Raw genomic sequence first — 24,910 nt, forward strand, 5'->3', positions numbered from 1 at the left:
TATTTCTTACAGCGCAGTATCAAAAGGAAGCTTAGATGAAGACACTCTGTTTGTGGTGGACAAAGTTAGTGGGTCAATTAGATTAATGGGTCGTTTAGAGGCAAGAGTTACAGGCTAAGGATAAGAGCAAGAGATTTTACAGGGAAGAGCACTCAAGCCAGACTGGTTGTCAATGTGTTGCCTAGTAACCTTTGTTCGCGTAATGGCAATATGAAAAATAAACTGACCATGATAAATGTAATTGAAATAACTTCCCCTGGACAAGTGGTTGGTACCATAAACACTACTAGATCTGATGTTGTTTATGACATCATAGATGGTTCGGGAAAGGGAGTTTTTAGAGTTGATCGATATACAGGTCGGTAAAAGATTGATTAAAAGAAAATACTAGTCCTAAAATAAGTACATACTTTAAAATTTTATAAGAAAAAGTTAACTTTTAGTATTTTAACTTTATCAACTGTATTTAATGTGAATAACTTTTAATTTGAACTTTTTAAATCTAGTTTTTACTTTTATAGACAAGCTATTTTCAGTTTAAAATGTTTTAGTAGTATCATAACATGGTGTGTATTTTAAATAATAATTAGCCTGATTTTTCTTGTTTTCATAGTTAATATATCCTCTTTTTATACTTTTAAAACTGTCTAAGGTTCAAAGAAAACATAATATAAATTTTTAGTTTTTATAGAAATTTTGCACATAATTTTAAAGTTAGAACATAACAGATTTAATTAATTTTACATATAAACATAAAAACCGAATTTAATTAATTTTTTAAAGTTATTTTATTTTTATCTGACAATCAAAAAACTTTCTAAAAAAGTTTTTAAATTTTAATTTTTTCAAAACCCAAGGTTTAAGTAAACAAGTTCAGTTGAATTTAATGAATTTTTGTTCAAACAAAGCTTAAATAATTGTTTTGGAATTTTATATATTTCTTAAACAGTCAAACAATTGTTTGATACGTTTTGTTGAATCGTGACTTGTTCATGTTTGCATGTTTTGCTTTTCATACAAATAAGCAGTAATTGCATACCATACATTTAATCTTTAATTGTTTGTAAATGTTTATAAACTATTGTAAAAATTTCCAATTCTCAGTATGTATAAACGTTTAAACTACCATAACATTTTTATACAATATTTATTTTAACAGTTTATTACTAACAAAACTATGTTTTACTCCTATACTTGCATATAGGAGATCCTCAGTTGTTGTAAATAGATCTGAAAAATATTTTTTGAACCAATGAATGGAAGTTCCATACATAGCTAAACAATAAAATTACATAAAAGTTTTATAAGTTTAAAGACAGTGTAGTTATATTTGTTAAATTTACTTATAAACAGGGAAAGTATTTTTTTGACATACAAAAGCTTTCAATGTATACATATTAATAACTTGTTTAAACGATCAAGAAATTCGGCAAAAACAACTACTTATGCCTTCTTATTGAAGATTATCAGTGTAAGTAGCAAAAAGGAAATTTATTTTTCTGAAACGGATGTGCTCTATAAAGCTTGTTTATCACTAAACCTGGTTATTACGTCACAGTAGTGCCCTTAAGCTGCACTAGTAATTTCTCCAAAAGTTTCAATGAAGCTACTTGATGAAGTGAAACAGTTATGATGCTTGATTTTTCTTACTTTAATAAAAAGCTTATACAGACATCCTTAAAAAATATATGTTGTACAAGCAAGTTAAATGTTATTGTTTGTCTACTGTCTAGTTTTATCTGAAAGCAGTTATGTACTTATAAAACAAGTTTTAAAACTTACTTTAACTATATTTTTATCGTGTTTCGTTTTTCTAAAAGAAATAAACAAATTAAAACACAAACTTATTTTTGTTCTATGTTTAAATTTTTGGATTTTATTCTTTAAATATCAAAAAACTACTTGAGGTTATAGTCGTTCTCTTATCTTAGGAAACAACATAGTTTGAAAAAAATGGTTTCTTACTTATATTTAATGACAAATAAAGTGCAAAATTTCTATCTATGTTAATCTTTAAAGTTACAGTGGTCTTAAATCAAGACTATCAAGAAAGCACAGTTTTTTGCTATTTTTTCTTTATTAAGTTATATCTTCGAAAAAAGGTAAAATAAGGAAATTCTTAATCAATTTAAATGACAAATTTCTTTAATATATGATTTTAAACATTTATGAGAGAGTAATTTGAAGTTGAATTAGAATTTTTTTAGTTAAGCCAAGTACTAAGATATTTGTATTTAAATTAGATGCTTTTGCTTCTGTTGAAGTTTTAGCTGCTTCATGAGCAATTAGTCTTGTGTAATTAAAAGAAAAAAGAAAAAAAGCATAAGCTGAATAGTAGTAAAAAGATTCAAGAAAGTGCTTTATATTTGCTCAAAGTTTAAATTTCGGTTGAAAAATTTACAAAGAAGAATTAAACAAGAATAATAACAACAAAAGAAATAAACTTTACCCGCTGTATACACAAATAAGTAGAATGGTAAATAATTGAAGCTTGTTTAAGTTACACAAAAGGTTCTCGACAGTTTATAAGTCTTTGTGCCAACAAAAAAATACTTTTTATTTCAAAAAGAGCAAGAAAATAATAATAGGGTCGGGCATGAGTCATATCTTTTGTTTAGGAAGTTGAGTTTGTACAACGCAGATTCTTAATTTGAAAGTAAAGAATAAATTAACACCTTATTTTCTCCCCCTTTTTATAGTCATACTTAGTTGGGTTTTAGCTCGCTTTTGTTGTTTTTGTCTTGGTATAATTTAAATAAAATTTAAAGTCTTAAGTACATATACACAATTATTTTAATTCTAAACAATATACAACAAAATACAACAAAATCTGTAATACAACAAAAATCTTTAAACAATTTTTGAAAAACCAAGTAGGGAAAGTACTCTATGTTGTTTAAACTTTAAATGACAGCAAAATATTAAGTCCCTTGACATTAAAAATCGGTCAAGTACATACAATAAGAAGTATAAAAATACTTGTCAAATTCTACTTTGTCACAAAACCTATCATGTTGAATTACAGCAGAGAAAATTTCTTCAAAATGACAGCGGGTTTGTATACAAAAGTCTCATTTGTCAGCTGTTTTCTTTTATGCTGCACTTGTTTTTAATTTCAGATAACAAGCAAAAACTAGAATTTTAACTTCGGGCGCTTGTCTAAAGAACAATTTTAGTCAAATTTTAAGTTTTTCTTTCATAAAGTTCTTTCCTAAGTTAATGCATATAACTTATGTCAGATATTTGTTTTCGCAAACTATCTGTTTGAAGTATTTTTATATTTTTGTATATAATCCATCCATTTTTTATTAAAAATCTTAGTATTTCTTCTGTGAGATTTACTTCACAGTTTCAGTATAAAACAAATAGCTGTAAAAACATAATAGTTAAGAACACAATAATTATACGGTATTAGTTTCATTCAATATATTTTCCTTGAAAAATGGTTTTTGAAAATAAAAAATCTACTAAAATATACTGATTGTAAAAAATGTGTGAAAACATTTTATCAGTAACATATGCATACCCTTAATTAATTTGATACAGCATATGTTTTAAATGATCCTGTTCTTTTTTTAGTTTTACTGACATTTTAGTAATTTATCATTACGCCTGTAAGACTTAATTATGAACAGAAGCATACTGGAAATATGTTTGGACATGCTTTTTTAATTACCTTTTTGTGTTGTCTGGTTTAGGAATTACCTCCTACTAAATCATTTTGAAATTAAATTTTCTTCAATAAACATTTTTTAGCTTTATTTGTGTAACTTTTTTTTCAATTTTAAAATGAAATTTTATCAAGCTAAGTTTTTATTTTAATTTAAAAGCATTTCAGTTTATGTATGTTTTAATATAATTATTTCGATATATTTAGCTAATATAGTACTATGACTGTTCTCTCTTTTTTTAACATTAATCATGATCTAAATATTAATCGATCACGTATTTTTTGTACTAAATATTAAAAAAAACAATTTTTTCAGTTAAAAAAAATTATATACTTTTTAATAAAATATTTTTTACTACAATTTAGAAAATTTATAGAAAATGACAAAAAAAAACTAAAACTAATGATAAAAATTGTAAACAACTAGAATTAAACTGTAAAAAATTGATTAAATACCTGTTGTTTTTGTTTATATAAAAAAAAGTTAAAAACTATTTTTTTAAAGTCGTGTTTTCCTAAACAAATTTTTACTTACTTGAAATAAAAAAAACAAACAAACTTAAAAACATGTAAAAAGTAGACTTTTAATATTTTTCAAGACAAGTAGTTAATGCTCGATCATATGACAGAGAAATGGAGAAATATTATTGGCTGACAATAGCATCACGTGATAAGCAGGGTTCATATCTATCTGAAGACTACATAAAAGTAGCAGTGACAGTTATGGATGTTAATGACAACTATCCAGTTTCTGACCAGCCAAGCTACAATATCTCGTTAGTTAAATAGTACATGTTATGTAATAAATAAACTAAATTACTATTAAAAGCTAATTGTTACAAAAGTTTTAAAAAAAGTACAGTAAAATAAAAAAATTAGTGAAACTTGTTTGTAAATATGATGGTCATTAACTTTACGTTTATTACAAAAACTTAAAGTATTTTAAAAACTACAAAATCTTGAATGTTTATATATGAAAAGTATAATAAAATTTATTTTAAACGTTAAAGCAAATAGTTGTAAAAAGTAAATTAAATATATTTAATTACAGTGTGGATTCTGGAACACCTGTTAACACTCCTATATTAAATATACAAGCATCTGACAAAGATGAAGGTTTAAATGGAAAGTTTACATACACTATCTTGAAAACAGAAATATTTAAAATAAACTCTGAAACAGGTTAATTTCAAAAGTATTTATGTGTTTGTTTACTATTTTGGAATTACAGAAATTTTGTAAAAAAAAAAGTTTATTGAGCTAGTGTTCAGAAACATTAAAGAATTAAAAATTAAATTTTAAACTAAAATGTGTTATGCATTTAGTTGCTATAGGTCTATTGGAACATCTTTAATATAACTATTTATAAAAATCTATAAGTTAAAAAAAATAAATAAAAACTGTTCATAGTTTTATATTTTAAGTTCCAAAAGTTGTTTTGTTTAATATTAGATAACCCCTTAGCTAATATCTGTTTTGTAACGTTTGCATCTAATTTTTTGTACTACTTATAACTTTTATTGTTTATTAGTATAAGTTATTTATAGTTACCGTTTAAATAATGAGTTTGTTTGTAAAATTCTATAGATTGTAATAAGTATTAAAAACTGTAAGTTTAAGCGTATGTTAAAAAAGATCCAAGCGAAACGAATTCACTGGAATATGTAACAATATTGGAAATCGTAGAACATTCTTAAATTTAAAAAATAACTTATATCAAGTAACTTTTTTATGTAATTAAACTTCAACTTGTTGTTGTAAATCCAAATTAAAAAAAAGTTATCATTTACATTCAATTAAAGGCTAAATCATTAGCGGTATATAATTAAATACATTCTCAAATTTTTTTTTACAGTTACTGCTGATATATTGTTAGGAAATTTACGTAGTAAAATTTAGTACATACGTCATGATGTTCAACTTGACGTCGAAATTTTTATATATGGTTTTTTTGTCATTTTAATTGGTTTTTGTCTACTTTTGTATGTACCTAGCTGAAAAATGTAGTCATGAAAAGGTCAAAACGTTTGTCAAAATGGAAGGTATGCTAACGATAGTAATTAGTATTTAAACTTAAGACATATAATGCACTTGTTAAGTACACTTACAAATAAAACGTTCTGCTAGAGCTATAACGAATTCGGTTACATCAAAAAAAAAAGTTTGATTAAAAAGGTACTGAGTTTTACTCACTTAAATCTGTTTTAAATTTATATTTAATTAAACGTTGTTTCCTTTGTTGTACATGAAATATTAGAATTACTAACAAAAAAAAATATATAGATTGATTCTTTAACAGAATACAATAGTCAAGTTGTAAAATGATAACAAGATTTTAATAAAGTCTCAAAGTTGACAAAACAAAACTTATATGACCTGTAAGTCACAATAAAAATTAAATTTACTTACAATACCCTGTGGGTTTATAAAAGGAAGCCAAATTAAACAATTGAAACCGCTCTCACAGAAAGTGAGCTAATCCCTATTTACTTTTACCGTTTAACTTAGCTAGTCAAAAGCTATTTTGAATGTCTTTTGTTAATCAGTAGCGCGTAGAAGTAAAAGGATGACATTTTAATTTACGTGCGATTAGACATATTAAAAGTCGCGGTCTCTATAAGAGCTAATTCCAACCGGATATTAATAAAGTTTTTAAATTTAGTTTGTCAAATATAATTTAATATGATACTGTTAAATAGCAATAAGTAAAATTTAAAAGATTTTTAATAGTTATCTTAAACCAAGCCTATAGTTTGGTGAAACTGTTTACTTTTATTTTGAATAAGGGGTTTGTTTGATAAACTGATGTATGGCTGGTTTATTTTATTTCAAAAGCTTTAAATTAATATTTTAAAACACATTTAAAGTGTATTATATTATTTTTTAACTTCAAATATCGTTTTTGCTTTAAAAAATTTAAAAATTATCATTTACACAAATAAGAATTTTATAGTAAAACTAACTTTGATATAGTTTTGGTTATAGAAATGTTTACCTAAAATGTGTTCCACAATAGTGTAAAAAACTACTTATATATATAAAGTAAAAATAATACACATACCTGTTTCAGTAAATGCGCATAGGTTGTGCTTAACACTTATAAAAATTACCTTCAAAACATTAAATTGCCATAGAAACAAAAAAACCGAAATAAGTTGTAAAATTGCTCATAATAGCCAAGAGTTTGTTTACATTCACTAGGAAGATCAAACGCAGTTATACTGCTCATTTAGCAATTATTTGTTTTAAAGCAACAATGCTTTGTGAGTGAACTTGTTTTGATTTGAAAGCATCAATCTAATTAAAAAAGAAAATATAATAAAGTAGTAATTATTTCCTGTTCATTTGATCCCTACCAATTATGCATAGCAAAGGTTAATTTTATGAGCAAGCATTCTTAAATGATTAATAACTTAAGTAAAGATATTTGCAAAAAATATATAGTTCAGCAACTCAAATATAAAAAAAAATCTGATAAAAAATTTATATTAATTTTATCCAAGATAAAACTTATCGAAAAATAGATATACTTTTTTTTCTAACAGAGACTTTTGTTTAGCATATTGACATTTTTAAAATTTTAGAGAAATATCTGCTTTAAACACTTACAGTCTTTTATTTTGTTTTATTAAAATGCTACAAAAATGATATTTTTTTTAGTTTTTGAATAAGATAGCAATTGCTTGTGTTACTTAAATTAAATTTAATTTTTAAATGATGTTACATAACAATATTTGTTTAATCTTGCTTTGTGTATTGTCTCAACTATTGTTACGAAATATTGAATGAAGCTTATAAATAAACATAAAACTTTATTTTAAATAATCTTGTTTGTTCAAGAAATCATTATTCTTCTACAATTTAATAAAATCACATGTTTTTATTATATACGAGTAAGGAATTTTTTTTCAATGAAACACGTCAAAATACTTGTGTAAACCACAATTACTTCAAAAATCTAAAGTTCATCTGATAAAATAATAAAAATAAAATTAGAATCTTTTACATTTTTTGTTGGTTGAATTAAAACATAAAATGGGTAATTTATCAACTAATGTTATTGAAATGCCAGTTATGTAGATAAACAAGTATACTTAACTCCTAAATAACAAAACATGTCTTATGCACTGAATTAACCTCAAACTAAATGCAGCAAAACATATAATGATTGCTCTCAAGTCTAATACTTGCGTTTAGTTCTAATTTTACAAAGTAGATCTTATTATCATTATTTTTGTCAAAAATATTTTTTAACACCTTATTTAATACAAGAATAAACTTGTTGTAATTCTAAAGGTAAAAATTAAAACATTTTTATTAAAAATGTTCTGTCATAAAACCTACATTTTGAAATGAACTTTTATTAAATACGTTGTCAAAAGTTTTATACAGACTTTTGCAATTGATTGTATCCTGTATTTTTATGTTTTTAGTAATCAATAATACTAAAGTTTATTTGAAAACTCTTATGAACAAAATCTTTCGAACTATTTTACGAATTGTTTGATGTGGTCAGACTTTGAATTTTCATTTCCTTACAACAATATGCATTTGACAGCAAAAATATACAAATTTGATGTTAGCAGCAAGGTGTTTTATTTTTTAATTTAAAAGATATTATAAAAATAATACTTTAACAGCTACTTGTTTGTCTTAATTATTTGAAATATTAAGCTTACTTAACGAAGCAAAGTGTATGTGTTTAACATCAAAATAAGTTTAAACTAGTCTGAATAACTTGTTTAAAATGTAAACCTAAAAAAAAATAATTATTTTGATTAATTTGTTTTTCTGTGATGTATAATTTATAAAATTGAACAGAAACGTCGTTAAAAAATCGTTTTTACTAAATTGTTAAAATACTGACTATTACTGTAAAGTTCATAATATATATGTTATTCATTACATTCGTATATACAGTAAAGTAAACGACTGTTGAAAGGAAATCTTTTAAAAGCTTCAAGTACTTTATTTTTCTAAATGGAATCAAAAACAAATAATATTAAAAAATAAAAACAATCTAATGAGTAATACACTTGATGTTATAACACAGTTAAAAAAAGTTGTACGACAACAAAAACAAATCAGTTAAGTTTTTGATAAAAATTTCTTGTGTTTAAAATAAAATTACAGTACGGTACATAGGATAATAAAAAAAAAGAACAAATATAAACGTTCATGCAAAACTGTTACTTCTCAGCAGGAGACTAGTTCACAAAATATATTAAAATTTAGTCAACTTGGGTGGTTACTTCAAAGGAAACCAAAAGTCTTAAAAAATTAATTTACCTATAAACTTTATAGAATTGTTTATTGTTTATTACCACAAAGATAAACAAATAACGTAATCGTAGAAAAGTAATTTATCATAAATTGTTGTCTTATAAACATTAACCAAGTGGTTCTGTTTATTAACAAAAACGCTACCCTAGCTTATATTAAGATTTAAATAAACATAAGATTTTAAAGTATTAGTTAATTTTTATTACGTTTTTTCCTTTATATTAGCTTATATTACATAATTAAATTTATAGCATTTTTAAACGGAATTCTTTTTGTGCTTTTAAAACAGCTTAAAATATTTAAAGTTATGTAAATGAAAAACATCAAAAAAAGTATTTTAATTTTCACAGCATTCCCACGCTTTGTAGTTCTGTGTGTTTTTACCGCAATTATGACGTAATTAAGAATATATAAATTGAATTTGTTTAAAGCCAAGTTTCTGTACAACTAAACAAAACTAAATGTAATTATGTATTTGTGTACTAGGATAATTTATAAACTACTTTTACAATAGTTTTAACTCTATTATTTAATAAACTAACACTAATAAAAATGAACAAAATGTTTTAAGACTAGAGTATACGTTAGGTAAATAATACTTGTATTTTTTATTTATTAATTTTTTTATTATTGACAAAGTTTAATTTTATTTACATTTATACGTAGTTTCTCTATAAATTAAAAAAAGACAACGTTTCATAACTAATAGAAGAAATAAGAATGTTAATTAAAAATTAGTTTATTTATTCAAATGTTTAATTTTTAATGATGTAGTGTATAACTAAATAAAGAAGTAATTCTTAAGTTTAGTATAAAAAGTAAACTAAAAATTTATTTGGTTTTACTATTTTTTAACCGTTTTAGATTTATTTCTAGGTCAAATTTACACTGCAAAAGAGCTGGTACCAAATGTACTTGATGGATTAAAACAAATTTCGTTCGTTGTAAGTTTTAATTCAAATATTCATGAAACTATTAATAAAAATTAGTCTAAACTCAAGATCTTATAATGTAATATGACTCAACTTAAAAGCACAAGTTTTAAATTTTAATCTTTATTTAGTTTTGTGATGATTTCTGAGGTTTTCAATTTAAAAAAAACTGAACGTAATTTTTTTTATAGCTGTGTTGATAGACATATTTATTTATCTTTAAAAGATATATGTGTGGAGTATCTGTTGTATCTTAAAGTAGTTGTTTTGTTTCAAACTTTATTCAAAGTTTTGATTGTGTTTAAAATTGTAAAGATTAAACAACATAATTTTAAAAATCACTTAAAAAATAGAGAATTCATTAAACTTATCAAAAAAATTTTTCAAAGTTACGATTTTATGACGTAAAAAAACTTCCGTCGTGAAATGAACTGTAAATTTTTGACACAATTTATTTTTTGTATTTTTGCATAAATCTATATTATTAAATTCTTGTACAATTTGTAACTTCAGACTGAATAATAATGAAAACTTATTAAACTTACTTTATTTACTTTAAGTTTAATTGAAGCACCTTTTTTCTTTTAATAATGTTTGTTATACCTAAATATTTGTACTAAACTACTAAAAAATGTTTTATTTTTTGATTTACATGTTGTATACATTTTTAATTATAATTAATCTTAATGATAAGTTTAAACTGTACTTAAATAAAAAGCTAAAATAACTTTTATATTTTGATTACATTTCAAAACTAGAATACAGAAACTGACAAAAAGTATAAAGCTGGCTCTATTTTTTCATGTTTTGTTATAATATTTACAACTTTATCTCAAAGGTTTATGTTGCGACCAGCCAAACTTCTACTTAACAATACATAATATTATCAAACAAATTCTAATTTGACATGATTAAAGAATATCTTAGCAAATAATCTACACAATATTAGCAGTAAATTTAAATTCGAATTACTCATAAAATTTTGAGTCAAATCCTTAAAAATAAGTTCTTTCTGATGACAGTTTTCAGATTTTACACTTTAAGTTCGTAACTTTTTTTATTACTAGATTCTTAAGCTCTGCACTTATGTATTCTTTTTCTATGACCTTGCTGATTAAATAAATCAAAAACTACTAAAAGAAAGCAGTCAATTTATTTTCTTCGCGTAATTAATTATGACAACAATAAATATTTCAAATTGACCTTGACTTACGATTGTTTAGAGAAAAGGTTTAATAGTTTAAATAAGAAAGTTTTTATTTTCCCAAGAACAAACACTTGTGTTTTTAATTGACCAAAAAGTTATAAGCAAACAATTTTATAATAAATATCATGAAGTTTAATGCTATTTTATTTACGGTTTATTTAGGAAACTATTTTGTATTTTTATCTGCAATGCGTTTTCAAGCTAAGTAAGTTATCATAATTAACTGATCATAAATTAAGTCGTCTGTATTTTCACATGAAGTTAGCTTTAGTAATGAACGTCTATTGTTTACTATTAATTGTTAAAATTGAAAAAAATTAAGGTAAATATGGAAGATAAAGGAGTACCAAGTTTATCATCTCAAGTCCCAGTGACTATAAACTTTAACCAGGAAAACATTAATGAAGGTGCACTTTTTATTTGGTGAGATAATAATTTATTGTCGGATATTCGGTTATGGAGAAACGAACAAGATTCACAAAAAATGTCAGTTGTTAATTTAATTGTTTTTTGTTACACGTTTATTTAATTATTAAGCCAAAAAAAACTTTCTTATACGTTTTTGTTTACACTAAATTAGATAAACTACAATAATATAGTATATTTTGTGCAAAATTTACAAACAATTAGTTCAACCAACTAAATTATAAGTTTTTTGTCTTGATTTTTTAAAACCTTACGAAATAATTTCTAAAGTTTTAAAAACACTAAGATTTTAAAATATTATTTATGATAAATAGGTCTAATGGCACGTTTAATACCATTGTGTTGCATTTAAACTACAGAATTCGAATAAAAGCATATGGTACTCAGCAAGAAGCAGTAAATATTAAATACTCATTGATTGAAACGAATAATTACATAATAAATGAAAATACTGGGGTTATACACACTAGTAGAAGCAACTACAAACTTAACACAGTGCAAACCATTAGGGTAAATTTTTATTTAAAATAATTTCTACTGAAATTGTTTACTAAAAAATTGTAAGCAGAATACTCTACAGTTTTAACAAATTTTGTAATTATTCTAGAAGTCCACAGACTGTGGACCACAGTAGTAACAATAGCGTTGAAAAAGAAAATTTTCTTCTCTGTAATCTCTTTTCAAGTTTAAACTAATTTTAATTGTTAAGATAATTATTTAAAGGTAAAAGCAACATACAAGTATTCTAATAAAGCTTCTGTGTTCTTTAACTATAACCTGGGTTGAACGACCAAGCTTGAAAAGAAGGTCTAACTAAACTTGCATTTGAAAACAGAATTCATAGATACAAATATAAGAACATACGAACTTCAAACCTTACAGAAACAGATTTATTGCAAACATCAAACCTGTAAAATCAATATACAACAAAAACTTGCAGTACATGATAATTGGTGAGTAAGAAAAAAAAACTATTCTGTGCAAGTATAACGTCAAAAATAAAAATATCGAAATGAAAAAAAAAATATTAGCTTATTTTTATATGTATGTTTTAATAAAACATCTCTATTTCTTGCATAACAATACTACTTGAATAATTACAGTCGAATTAGCTCAAATTCATAAATACTATTTTTATGTTAAAACGAATAATTAAATATTTTTATTTAATTTTACCTATGCATAAAAATACATTTTAAGTAAACTTTGACACATTATAAGAGTCAAAATTGTTGTAATTAAGCTTAAAAATGATCAAATACTTAAAGTTGTACCTTTAATAAAAGAAACTTACTTGGTGAAGAAAAACTTTACTAGCTCTTTTGATAGCCTTAAAAGAATTTTTAACATTCTTTAAACTACTAACTTCAGACGAAAACTAATAAAAACATGTTATTCTGTATCATGATAAAAGCATATGTGTAACAAAAACTTCTAATCTGACAACACATTTACCCGATAATCAGACAGAGTAAACCGATAATCCATCTAAAGCGGTTAAACGCGGCCCACAAAATGTCTTGATGGTTCTTTAAGGTGTTTACAAACAAAAAGTTATATTTACTAAGTCAAACATAGTTTGATAATTGTTGCTTAAATCTTTCAAGTATTTATTTTTTATTTAAAAGAAACTTAAACTTATACCTTTTAAAACTGAGCGCAGCTAAACAAATTTATTAACTTTTTATTTTATGTTTTCAAAATGAATAAATATTTTTGACTCTCACTTGTTAAAATCTTGCACATAAGTAAAACAACAATAAATGTTGTAAAGTATAATTGAAACAACCCTTAAAAATACATTCATTTTTGAGAAAGCAATTGATCAACTCAATCAATTTTTTGTCACCAGAGAATATCAATTTACTGCAGCTTATATCCGCCTCCAATATAAAATATTATACAAAAGATGTTGATTAATTGCTTTTTCATTTTAGTTTATCTCTTAATTGTATCAGTAACGGCAACGCATTGCTGTTTTATTGATTTTTATATACAGTTAATAGTTCAGCTTTTATAAAAAAAAGTTTTTTTTTTCTAATTTGAAGCAGAAAAGGATTTAAAATTTAAGAATAGTAAAAATAACCTTTGTGGTTTGTTTAGGATTATTTTGAAAAAGTTATAGGTAAAATTATTGAAACCTAAACTTTTAAAGCTGAAAGTAACTGATGTGTTTGGTGAGCTTAAACCACTAAAAAAAAAATAATAACTTAAACTAATATAAATTTAATTCAAATTATCCATTTACTCAGATGGAAATGAAGATTTAAAGTTCTTTTTGCATCCAAATAGTGGAAATTTGTATGTATTTGGTGAACCTGATGCTGAGAAAATAAATAAGTATCAATTAACCGTAACAAGTAATATACTTAGTTTAGATTTACTCAAATACTAAATGCATGTTTTTTAGTGTTTAATATAATTAGAATTAAATTTATTATTCTATAATAGGTGTAGTATTAAATGACTTTTTGATTAAACTATGTGTTTACAAAACAAAGTATGTGAAGAAAGAGAAATTCTAACTCTTAGGTAACAATAGAAATTGAAGATAAAAATGATAATCAACCACGATTTGATTTTCCGATAATTAGTATGAACTTAATGGAAAACGTCCCAATAAACAGTTTAGTGACAAAATTATCAGCAAATGATGCAGATAGTTAAGCTTCGAACAGAAATTTCGTTTACAAATTAGTTGGTGCTGCAGACAGAAATAGTTTGGATAAATTTACTGTCACATCAAACGGTTTGTTTTATTTTATTGCTCATATATTTCTACTCAGCAGTAGTTTTATTTGAACAATTTAAACAGGTCAAGTAAAAACGTTAAGTAAATGGAATCGGGAACGTCAAAATAAACATCATTTAATTGTTCAAGTCTTTGATCAAGGATCACCTAATCCATTTAAGGTTAGATATCATCTACTAATACTCCATTATCTTTAATTATTTCTATAATAAACTATAAATTTATTATAAGTTCTAGACTGTAGACTTTATACTTTTGTACATTTATAAAGTATAAAACAATGTTTATTTAAATAGAAAGTTAAAACAAATTTGTTACAGAACAACTGTTACGTCATAATTACTTTGAATGACGTGAACGAAGATACGCCTGCTTTTATCAGTCAAAATTACCGAGCCCAGTTTTTAATCGATGGTGAAAACCCTAGTTTGCCTGAAACCCAACAGGTGTATCGCATGATTGAAGGTAGCAAGTTAGGCGAAATTATTTTACTTGTAGACGCAGTAGATGACGATATCGGTCGAAATGGTAAAATCACTTACTCTATTGTTAAAGGTAAATACTTATTACAGTAATTGTAAATATATATTTTTTAGAACTTTTTTTTTAATTATTAAAACAATTTTACATCAATAGTTTGCTAACAAAATAAAAACTCTTAGAGTAAAATCACATTTTAAAATATCATATTTACTAAACATTAACTAAAAATTTTTTAGTTAGAACAGTTAAAACTTTAATGTTTCATAATTAAAAATAATACTAGATAAACTTAATTGTATATTTTTGTTTAAAGAATGTTCTTAAGGTTTTACTAATAAACATTATTATGAGCATTTTTTCAAAGTTTTTGGTTTTGAATAACAAAACGCAATAGCACTTTTATAATTTTGTTTTCATAGCAAATATTTCGAATAATTCGATAAAAATAGTTTTATAACAAGCCAAACCAAACAGAAGTAATAACATTATTTTGATTTTAATACCCTTTGTTTAAAGACCTCACCTCTATAATATTCTAATATACAAAAAATAAAGTTGGTCTTTTTAGTAAATGAAATCTTTAGTCGCTCCGCTGTATACAATGAGAAAAATCAATCTTTTCTTTACGAACTTGCGCTATGAAGTTTATTTTCTTGTATTTTCGATTTTAAATAAAATTTTTTGCTCACTTCCAAAACACTTTCAATTTATCCTAGACCGTATTTATTTTTATAAAATATTTCTTTTTGTATTCTAAGTGTTCTAAAATTTTTTGAAAAATCTTTTTTTTTTTCTAATGTACTAGATAATTTATTAAATTTATAAAAGTAAACAATTAGTGAAGTATTTTTTTTTCAAATTTAAAAAGTATTTGATACTAAAAATCTTGACAAAAAAGTTCAGAACTAAACAAATTGGTTTCCCTAGTAGCATTATGTAAAAAAAAAAGAATAAGTGACAATTTTTTGGGTTCTAAGTTTTTTGAGGTAAAACTACTAATTTAAAAACTGACAATGAGTTGGAAACGCGTCAGGTTTTCGTATAACTGACAATTAGATGTCACACATGACTTTGCCACTTTGTAATTACTTTATACTAATAAAAATTTTCAAAAGTTACATTAAAATTGAACATTTTAGCAATGCAAAATCAATTATAGTTTCAGTTTGTTTATTAGCTTACTTTTATGAAAAATTATGAAATTTTAAGAAATTAGTTTTAAATTAGGTTGACCTCAGTAAAGTTATACATTTTTTCAAATAGTTTCTCGTATATTTAAATGTTCTGAAAAAATTTTAACCTAGATAAAGAATAAAATATCCGTACTTACTATAAAATAGTGGTTTTTAGTCCTAAAACATCTGCAATAAAATAATTATCTTACTAGAAGCATTTATGATTTGCATCAAAACAATAACAGATGTTTACAAAACTTTTAAAATCTGTATGACACTGATCTTTTTAAAAATTGAAAGTTCTGACACATAATTCAATAATCCAATTGATACCAGTCTGCATCAAGTAACTTATACCGGTTTCAAAATAATCTAGTAATGCTAATCGTTTTTAATATTTAATTACCTGTCAGATTAATCACCGATTCGTTTCCTCTGGTTTGTTAGAGATCAAAGAACAAAAATAAAATTTCGTGAGTGTCATTTAGAAAATTAAATTAGTTTTTGAATTTAGTTTATTGCAATTCATTATTAATGTTTATTTTAGACAGACACATGCTATTGAAAATTGTTGCTAACTAAATAGATTGAGATTTTTTAGTTAATACTTTTATTGTATAGCAGATTTAGGTAGCTTTAAATGTATTTAACAGTTTAAAGCAAAATTACAGAAATTAGTTTATGTTACTATCAAAAACACTATTAGAATAACAGTATATTAGGCTTTAGCAATTTAATAAAACAGTTTGTTAACGATTTGTGCAAATTTTCCTAGTAGACTTTAACACAAAGTTTTGTAGAGCTTTCAAGTCCTATTATGACGTACGACTGTTGAAATTTGCTGAAAACAAACAAAAGCACAAACTTTATGTCTTGCTCAAATTTGTATTATTAAACAAATATTCTATACTTAGGGGCATTAAAACATTCAAGAACCTAATATTTACCTTTTAATGAAGTTTTTTGAAAACCAAAGCTTTTCAAGAAATTAGTTCTTAATAATCAGTTACTTATAAATTAGTACTGGTTTGTATTAACCTAAATTATTAATAATCTTTTTATTTACGACATTGATGTATTAAATAAAAATTATGGTCTTTAGTTTTTTCTTCAAGATGTTTGGACGTATATGCGTTTATTGTTCAACACTAAAAATTATAAACATAACCTTATTTTTTTAGGCAACAACGCTGGAGTATGGAGAATTAACGAAACCACCGGTGGTTTGAGCGCTGTCAAGTGGCCAACAATTCAAAATGAAAACAGCGACATTGTGCGGACAAAAATTTTAACAGTAGAAGCCCGCGATGGCGGTCAAAATTCTCGCGCTTCAAGAATGAACGTTTCAATTGAAATAAGAAACTTTAGAGACAATTCTCCTCATTTTAATAATGACGTCATTCATGTTAGCATCGCTGAAGACACAACTGTGGGAAGGTAAGATATTAACATAAACACTATTTAGTTATTAAAAGCAAGTTAATAATTGTCAATTTTAATTTCAGCTTGGTTGCCAAGGTAACAGCATCCGGTCCAGCCGGTATATTTTATGACGTCACAACAGGTGATTCTGATCATTTCCGGTTGGATTGGTTCACGGGCAGGGTGACTCTTTTGTTGCCGCTCAACTACGAAACTCGTCGCGATTACGTCTTGTGCGTCGAAGCGAGGGTCGGTGACGTAATGATGACATCATCAATGCAATTAAAAATTCATGTCACTGATGTTAATGATAACAGGTTAAAGCTCTAACTATATAAATAACTTGAAACTTTAACAGCGATTGTTTTACAAACAAAAGTTTTGGTGTAGTAGTATAAAAAGCAAAAATACATATTTCAGGCCTGTTCTTGATCAGACAAGGCATTCATCTGATCAAAGTGTAACGTCGCAATTATTTGACGAACAAGGTAACGTCTTAAAAGTGGAAGCCCATGATATAGATACTGGATTAGGGGGATCGCTTAAGTATCAAATAATTGCTCTCTCATCTGAAGATCAGGATTTCATTGATGAAAGATTTTTAGTGGACGAAAGAAGCGGTGCTATTCTGAAACTTAATGGAAGCCTTCTCTTTGACCATTCTTACAATAACATCTATCAATTCATGGTAAAATTAGTTTTTTTAGTGTATACGTTAAGAAAAATAGTTAAGTTAAAGATTTACTTTGATCAGTTAGAGTTTTTTTTTTTAATTAAACATTTTTATTAAGGTTCAAGTGACAGACAGAGGAAGTCCTCCTCTTGTAGCAACTGAAAGAGCTTACGTCACTGTACAATCAATTTCTCATTATTCTTTAAAATTCGCTAAAAATCGCTACACGGTAGAAGTACAGCCACCTTTTATACCTGGATTTTTGATTCCAGTAAATTTAGAAGTTTTTGAAAACGGCTTCAATTCAAAATCAAAGTTAGAATACTCAATAGAGCCACAAAACCCATACTTTGAAATAAACAGACACAATGGCGAAATTAAAACAGTTTCAAATCTAATTCCACATCAAAAGAAAACAACACTAAATGTAAAAATATCAAACAAAGAAACTAGTTCTTATACTAATGTCAAAATAGTTCTTCTTGAACCTTATAGTGGTGATCTAAAATTAAAAGAGATATATGTCGAAGAAAATTTAAAAAAAGTATGTCATTATAGTTTCATAACACATTTTTTTTTTAATTCAAATTAAACAAAGATCTAATTCTGACAAATTGTGTATGAGAACTTTACTATTTTTCAACATTTAATAAAGATTTTAAATTTTCAGGGAAAAGCATTGTATACATTGGCAAGTATTCACAACACAGTAGATGTTGACTGTGTTTACACTTTATTGAATCCAAATCCACATTTCAACGTTGTTGGATCTGCTATTCTTACCACCAATGTAACACTAAATAGAGAAACACATTCTTATCATAAAGTACGTTACAAATGAATTAAAAAACTAATGTCAACATAATTAACATAAATCAAATAAATTTATATTCATCACTTTACTTTAGTTTTATTTAAGTTGTTGTATATTTAAACTATTAACAAATAAAATCTAAACTTTCAGCTGTTAGTTGAAACAAGTTATCCAGCTTCAAGTCAAAGTAGTCGAACTGAAATAAAGATAAATGTCGTAGATGTGAATGATAATGCACCTGAAATTTTACAACAACCGATTAACATATTTATACCTAGAAATGGTAAAATTGGAACAGCTGTCAAACAGGTTAATATTCATTTAGGTGATAGAAAGTATTTCAAATTAAATTTAATATTTGATTAAAGGCTAAATATTTATTTTACTACAATTGTTTATAGAATACTTAACAAACATATTTCCAGATCAAGGCAATTGACAGAGATTTTGGTCCAAACTCCCAAATTAAATTCAGTTTGAACGGTCCCGGTACTAAATACCTGAGAATAAATCCTAAAAGCGGATTGGTCACCACCAGAACTTACAAGTCACGTGAAGTCAGAACGACTAATGACGTCACGATAATCGCGGAAGATCAAGGTAAACCCCAATTGCGAAAAGAAGGGAAAGCGACTTTGCACTTCACAAACGTAAACCCGCTTTCAAAAGAGGTGAAATCCCCTGTTTTTGTAAAAGCGCGTGAAAATTTACGCATAGGAAGTTTAGTGACTGATGAAATTGGATCGCAGTTTACAGATTCTGTTGAGAAAGCAAATTTTGAAATTGTTGATGGAGATCCTGAAAGTAAATTCCAAATTGATTTCAAAACTGGTAAGTTATTATCTCAAATTAATTTTGAATACAATATAACTTCTTTAAAAATATGAAATGAACAAGCGATTGTTATTAAACTAATTGTTATTTAAAGTAAGCTATATAAGTATTATAAAAAAATAGTAGTTTTCTTAAATATAAAACACTTTTTAGGAACTTTTTTTATAACTTTATACTCGAAAAAGTTTGGATAGAGAAAAACAAGATTTTTACCAGTTACAAGTGCGAATGTTAGAACAAAACAGAAACTCAATCGCTTCAGTAACTGTTTTTGTTAATATTCAAGACGAAAACGATAATCCACCTATTTTTCAAAATAGCTTTTATTCAGTAAAAATCAAAGAAAACTTGCCATCTAAATCGTTTGTTATCAGAGTAAGTTGATGTTAACTAGATATTTTTTTATTAAAAATAAAGTTGTTTTAAGTTTTAATTTATTTATTTTATAATAGTTTTTATTTACAGTATAATCTTTGCTATACTCAACAAACTTTTCTTAAAAGATTGATTGTGAATGTAATCATAAATTTTTTACAATTTATTTTATCCTTTAATTTTGCTGTAACTCAACCTTAAGCTTTACAAATGACATTGTTTTGCCTAAAGTTTGAAGCTTAAGTTTTAAAAGTGCGCATGAAATATGCAATTTAAAAATGAAAGTTTTATTTTTATTTAGGTACAAGCTACTGATGCAGACATAGAAAGCAACGCAATGATCAAATACAAAATTCTATCCGGACACGAAAATTTCGAAGTTGATGAAAATAGCGGAGTCATATCAACATCTGGTAATATTGACAGAGAAGAAGTTTCTCAGTTTATATTTACAGTAAGAGCAAGTGATTGTGGAAACCCGTCAATGTTTTCAGATGCTGAAGTTGTTGTTGTTGTTGATGATGTTAATGATAATCCTCCATTTTTCTCTAATGTAAGTGTTTTTGTTAAAGTAAACATATCAGTGGAATCTTAAAAGCTTATACTTTCGTATAAAGTAACTAAAATTCACAATTTTTTTTTTCAACGGTTAAGGTTTAAGTTTTTATTATTATTATTTTTACTAGAAAGTAATGTCTTAAGAAGAACTAAACCTTTAGTAAAATGTTATTAATGCAGAAAAATGAAGTGTTATCTGTAAGCACTCTAATTGAGCCTGGATCAAAAATAGGTCAAGTAAGAGCTTACGATTTAGATGTTACTGATCAAAATAGTTTGAAATACTTCATTGAAACTGATGGTCCAATAAATATAGATAAGGAGTCAGGTTTGCTAATTTTATAAAATATTATTTTTATGAGTGTTCATTAAAAAACAATAATGTTGAAAAAATTAGTATGCAAAACTTATAAGATATATAAAATACTCAAATTTAAAATTGACCTATAAAATTCAATTTCTACAACGTTCCTACTTACAGGTGAATTATTTTTAAATGATCTAAATGAACCATATGAAAACCGTAACAATATTTATGCAATAACAATTGTTTCTGATGGAGTATATTCCACATCTACTAATCTTCAAATTATTTTTTTTACTAAATCTACACGAGTATTAGAGTTTCATGATTGCTCAATAAACAAGCCTAAAGTTTTCCGTATAAAAGAATATGTCCCAATAAACACTTTTGTCGGAAAAGTAAGTATACGCTAGTTTTACAAATATAGTTTTAAGATACTTGGTTTAGTACTCCTATATTTTAACTAATATTTTTCAGCTAAATTTATCATCTGATTCTGTTAATCCAGTAATATTCACCATTGAAACGACAACTTATGATTCTTCTCGATTTAGGGTAATTCCCTCAACTGGAGAGTTGTTCACTCAAGATTCCATCAAAAGAGACTTTCTCACATCTACAAATGACATCATAAGATTTGTTGTTACAGCTCAGTCGAGCTCAGGTTTGATAATTGTTTAAAACTAATTAAATGTATATAAAATATTGTGCTAAATTTTGGTTTTACCTTATAGTTTTAAACAACATACCTGATTATACTAGGTTAATTTCTTACTAAAACGTCTAATTGGTTTACATATGATACTAATTTGACATAGACTTATTCAAAGATAACAACAAATTGCGCTATAATTAAAAAAAAATGTTTTGAACAGTTTGATACTTTGTTAATTTGACATATTCTCCTAGTTTATGTAACTTGTTTACATATGTTACAGAAATTGAGATAACAAAACAATTATTGTATTTGTTACAATTTATTGAAAAGTTATTCGTTTACAGATATAGCAAGGTGTGAGACTGTTATTGTTATTCAAGACGTCAACAATAATAAACCTGAGTTTGATAGAAAAAATTATCAGGGAATTGTCGTAATTAATCAAACGATTGCCGGTGAACATTTACTGAAAGTTTGTATTTTGGTTGTTATTTTTACAATTTATTATAATAATAAAAAGGATATATACATATTTAAAACTAAAAACTAATTATGCAATAATTTAAAAGATAAAAGCATCAGATAATGACATTGGAGTGAATGGAAAAGTATCTTACAACTGGTACGATAAAAATAACAATGCTTTTCAATATTTTGATACTATTACTGATAGTGGAATAATCTATTTGAAAAAGCCACTGACGGAAAAAGGTTTAAATTGATTTTTTTTTTAATTCAAGTTTTTATTATAAATATGATTGAATAGTTATTTAGCTTATAATAGTGGAATTGAAATAATTTGTGCATATTTCAGTTTATTTTATTTGTTTTTCGTAATATAAAGTCAAATATTTGTTGAATGTCTCAGTCGTGAAACGAACTGAAGTTTTAAATTGAAGCAGACATTAATAAATAAGTAAATTTAACACCTGCAACAATAAATTTATTGTGTGAAATAATTTTACACTTACTACTTATAAACAGCACAGTTGCAAACAATTGGTTATTTTATTGCAGATGAAGAAAGTTTTAGTTTTTTTATTCAAGCAATAGACGGAGGTGGAAAATATTCTCTTGTTGGAGTGAATATTAATGTTATTTCAACAACAATTCATTTACCAGTTTTTGAAAAAAGCATAATACACGTTGTTGTACTTGAAGATATAGCTATAGGATATAAAGTAAGTTTACCATTTTTTTACAAATTGTCTTTGTACAACTTATCGTAAAATAAACTATGTGTATGCATTGTGACGAAAGAAACTTTCAGAAATTGAATGAACAGTAAGTCACAAAATATTATATTTATTTCAAGTGTTATACAAACATTTAACTTTTTTTAAAAAGCTTACAGTATTAGTTGAAAAAGTAGAGAATAAAAACTGATTAGATTTAATTTATATATTATTCATTATAGATTGCTCAACAACAAGCTTTAGCAAAAAACCGAGAAATTTACTACAAATTTGCAAATCATCAAGGTAATTACTTTTATACATATCAATGCTATCAATATAAACCATGATTACTTGGCAATAATTTTTTGTCAAGTACAAAACTGTTAAGTAATTTTTGAAGCTTTTGTTGAAAGCTATTTTAAACCAAGTGAAAGTCTTTGCTAAACAATAAAGTAATAAAGTAAAAAGGTATTTAATGAAAAAATAATCGTCATAACTAAGTTACAAATATATGATAACAAAATAAACAGATGGTGATGAAACACAAATGAGAAACTTCAAAATAAACAAACTGAATGGAGCAATTACCCTAACACAAGAGTTAGATTATGAAAATAAAAATTATTTTGAGCTTATTGTTGTTGCATATGTAAGAGAAGAAACTGAACTTATGGCTGAATCTAAAGTAAGAAAAACTTTCTTAAAATTTAAAAACTAAGTTTTAAAAAACTGTTTAATTTGAAGTAAACCATTCAATTTTAAAGTAATTATACTGTTATGTTTAATAATATATATTTGTAAACAACACTAAATATATTGCTTATTCAGATAACAATTGAAATTGAAGACATAAACGACAATCCACCTCAGTTTGATAGTCTTTCATATAAAACTTTTGTTGTTGAAAATAAATTGCCATATGAACCGCTTGTACAAGTCAAATGTAGTGATAAAGACTCTACAAAATATTCAAGTATCAAGTATAGGTAATGATTAGAACTAAAGTACGAAATATTTGTACTGTCTTTTTTTTTAACTAAAAGAAACTAGATATTACACATAAATTAGAATTAATTTAGCTTTTTTTTTGTCAGTAAAGTGTAAAGCTACTGAAGTTAACTAAAATGAATTTAATAAAATTTTAGTAAATAAGTTTAGTTTAGTTGATAGTACTGCTTAACTCGAATAATATTTAACAAAGCTTAGTTTTGTAAACTGAATTATTTTTCTTCAGGTTCAATGAAAGTCATCCATCTTTTAATATCAACCCAGTGTCTGGGATGGTTTCCCTGAAAAAGTCTCTGGACAGAGAAAACTACATTGAAACAAAAGGATCAATTATTCTCAAAGTGTCTTGCACAGACGGAAAATATGTTGATAGTTCAAACATAATTGTCACAATTAAAGATGTTAATGACAAAAAAGCTGTATTCAAAAGTGACTCAAACCAGTTTAATATTTATGAAAGGTAAGTGTTGTATAAAAACTATAGAAGTTTAAATATTTATGTGGTCAAACAAAAATTTTTTTTTTTTGTTCCTTTCAGGGCTAAAGCAGGATACAAAACAGCATCAGTAATGTCAGCGGTAGATCAAGATTCTTCAACAAATGCTTCACTTGTAACAACAAGTATTATTAAAGGAGATCCTCTTCATTATTTCGATGTGTTTTTTCAATCGAAACACTCTTTAGAAGCTTCAGGAATGTACTTAAACATTGGATTTGAAGTAAGGATTTGCTTATGTTTAAACTTAAATGCTTTGTATTACAAAGTATTGTAATAATTCTTCCAATGTTAGGTTGCTAATGATATTGATTCAAACATTCCTGATGTAAATGAAGTTACTGTCTCAGTTTTTGACGGAATTCATCACTCTTATGCACAAGCTACTATAAACATTGTAAACCGGAAGTACAAACAACCAATTGGAAAACCGCTTTGCAAAAAGGTTGACTTCTTTTATTCCACTTTAGTTATTACGTTTTATACTTAAAATGGCTTCACATTTAAAAAAACATTATTACAAGATATAACAACTATATGCTACGGTCGTTTAATACATTTTTATTTTTTCACAGCTTTTTTACAACGTATCTGTCAATGAAAACAACAAAGTAAACTCACAAATAGCTACAATCGACATTGCAGACAAATATAGTAAAGCT

At 25.4% G+C, this 24,910-nt stretch overlaps 1 protein-coding gene and 1 long non-coding RNA gene across 2 annotated transcripts; both read left to right on the plus strand.

The window, feature by feature from the left end:
- Positions 1–210: 210 nt before the first annotated feature.
- Positions 211–21,675, plus strand: LOC145828984 (protocadherin Fat 1-like). Its single transcript, XM_082936729.1, has 19 exons — positions 211–362; positions 4,300–4,446; positions 4,722–4,852; positions 13,771–13,871; positions 14,591–14,825; positions 17,110–17,365; positions 17,434–17,667; positions 17,771–18,038; positions 18,142–18,338; positions 18,387–18,567; positions 18,694–18,813; positions 18,988–19,146; positions 19,263–19,668; positions 19,958–20,046; positions 20,348–20,599; positions 20,785–20,932; positions 21,086–21,306; positions 21,386–21,572; positions 21,671–21,675. The coding sequence occupies exons 1-19, from the start codon at positions 211–213 to the stop codon at positions 21,673–21,675; spliced, it is 3,489 nt and encodes a 1,162-aa protein (XP_082792855.1).
- A 232-nt stretch (positions 21,676–21,907) lies between these two features.
- LOC145850031 (uncharacterized) lies at positions 21,908–22,694 on the plus strand. The gene is made up of 3 exons (XR_014372383.1): positions 21,908–22,038; positions 22,136–22,277; positions 22,584–22,694. It is a non-coding gene; the product is annotated as an uncharacterized LOC145850031 (long non-coding RNA).
- The last annotated feature ends 2,216 nt before the right edge of the window (positions 22,695–24,910 follow it).

The sequence above is a fragment of the Thalia democratica genome, chromosome 2 (genome assembly GCF_965202585.1).
Source record: "Thalia democratica chromosome 2, ktThaDemo2.hap1.1, whole genome shotgun sequence".
In the NCBI taxonomy this organism is placed as follows: domain Eukaryota; kingdom Metazoa; phylum Chordata; class Thaliacea; order Salpida; family Salpidae; genus Thalia; species Thalia democratica.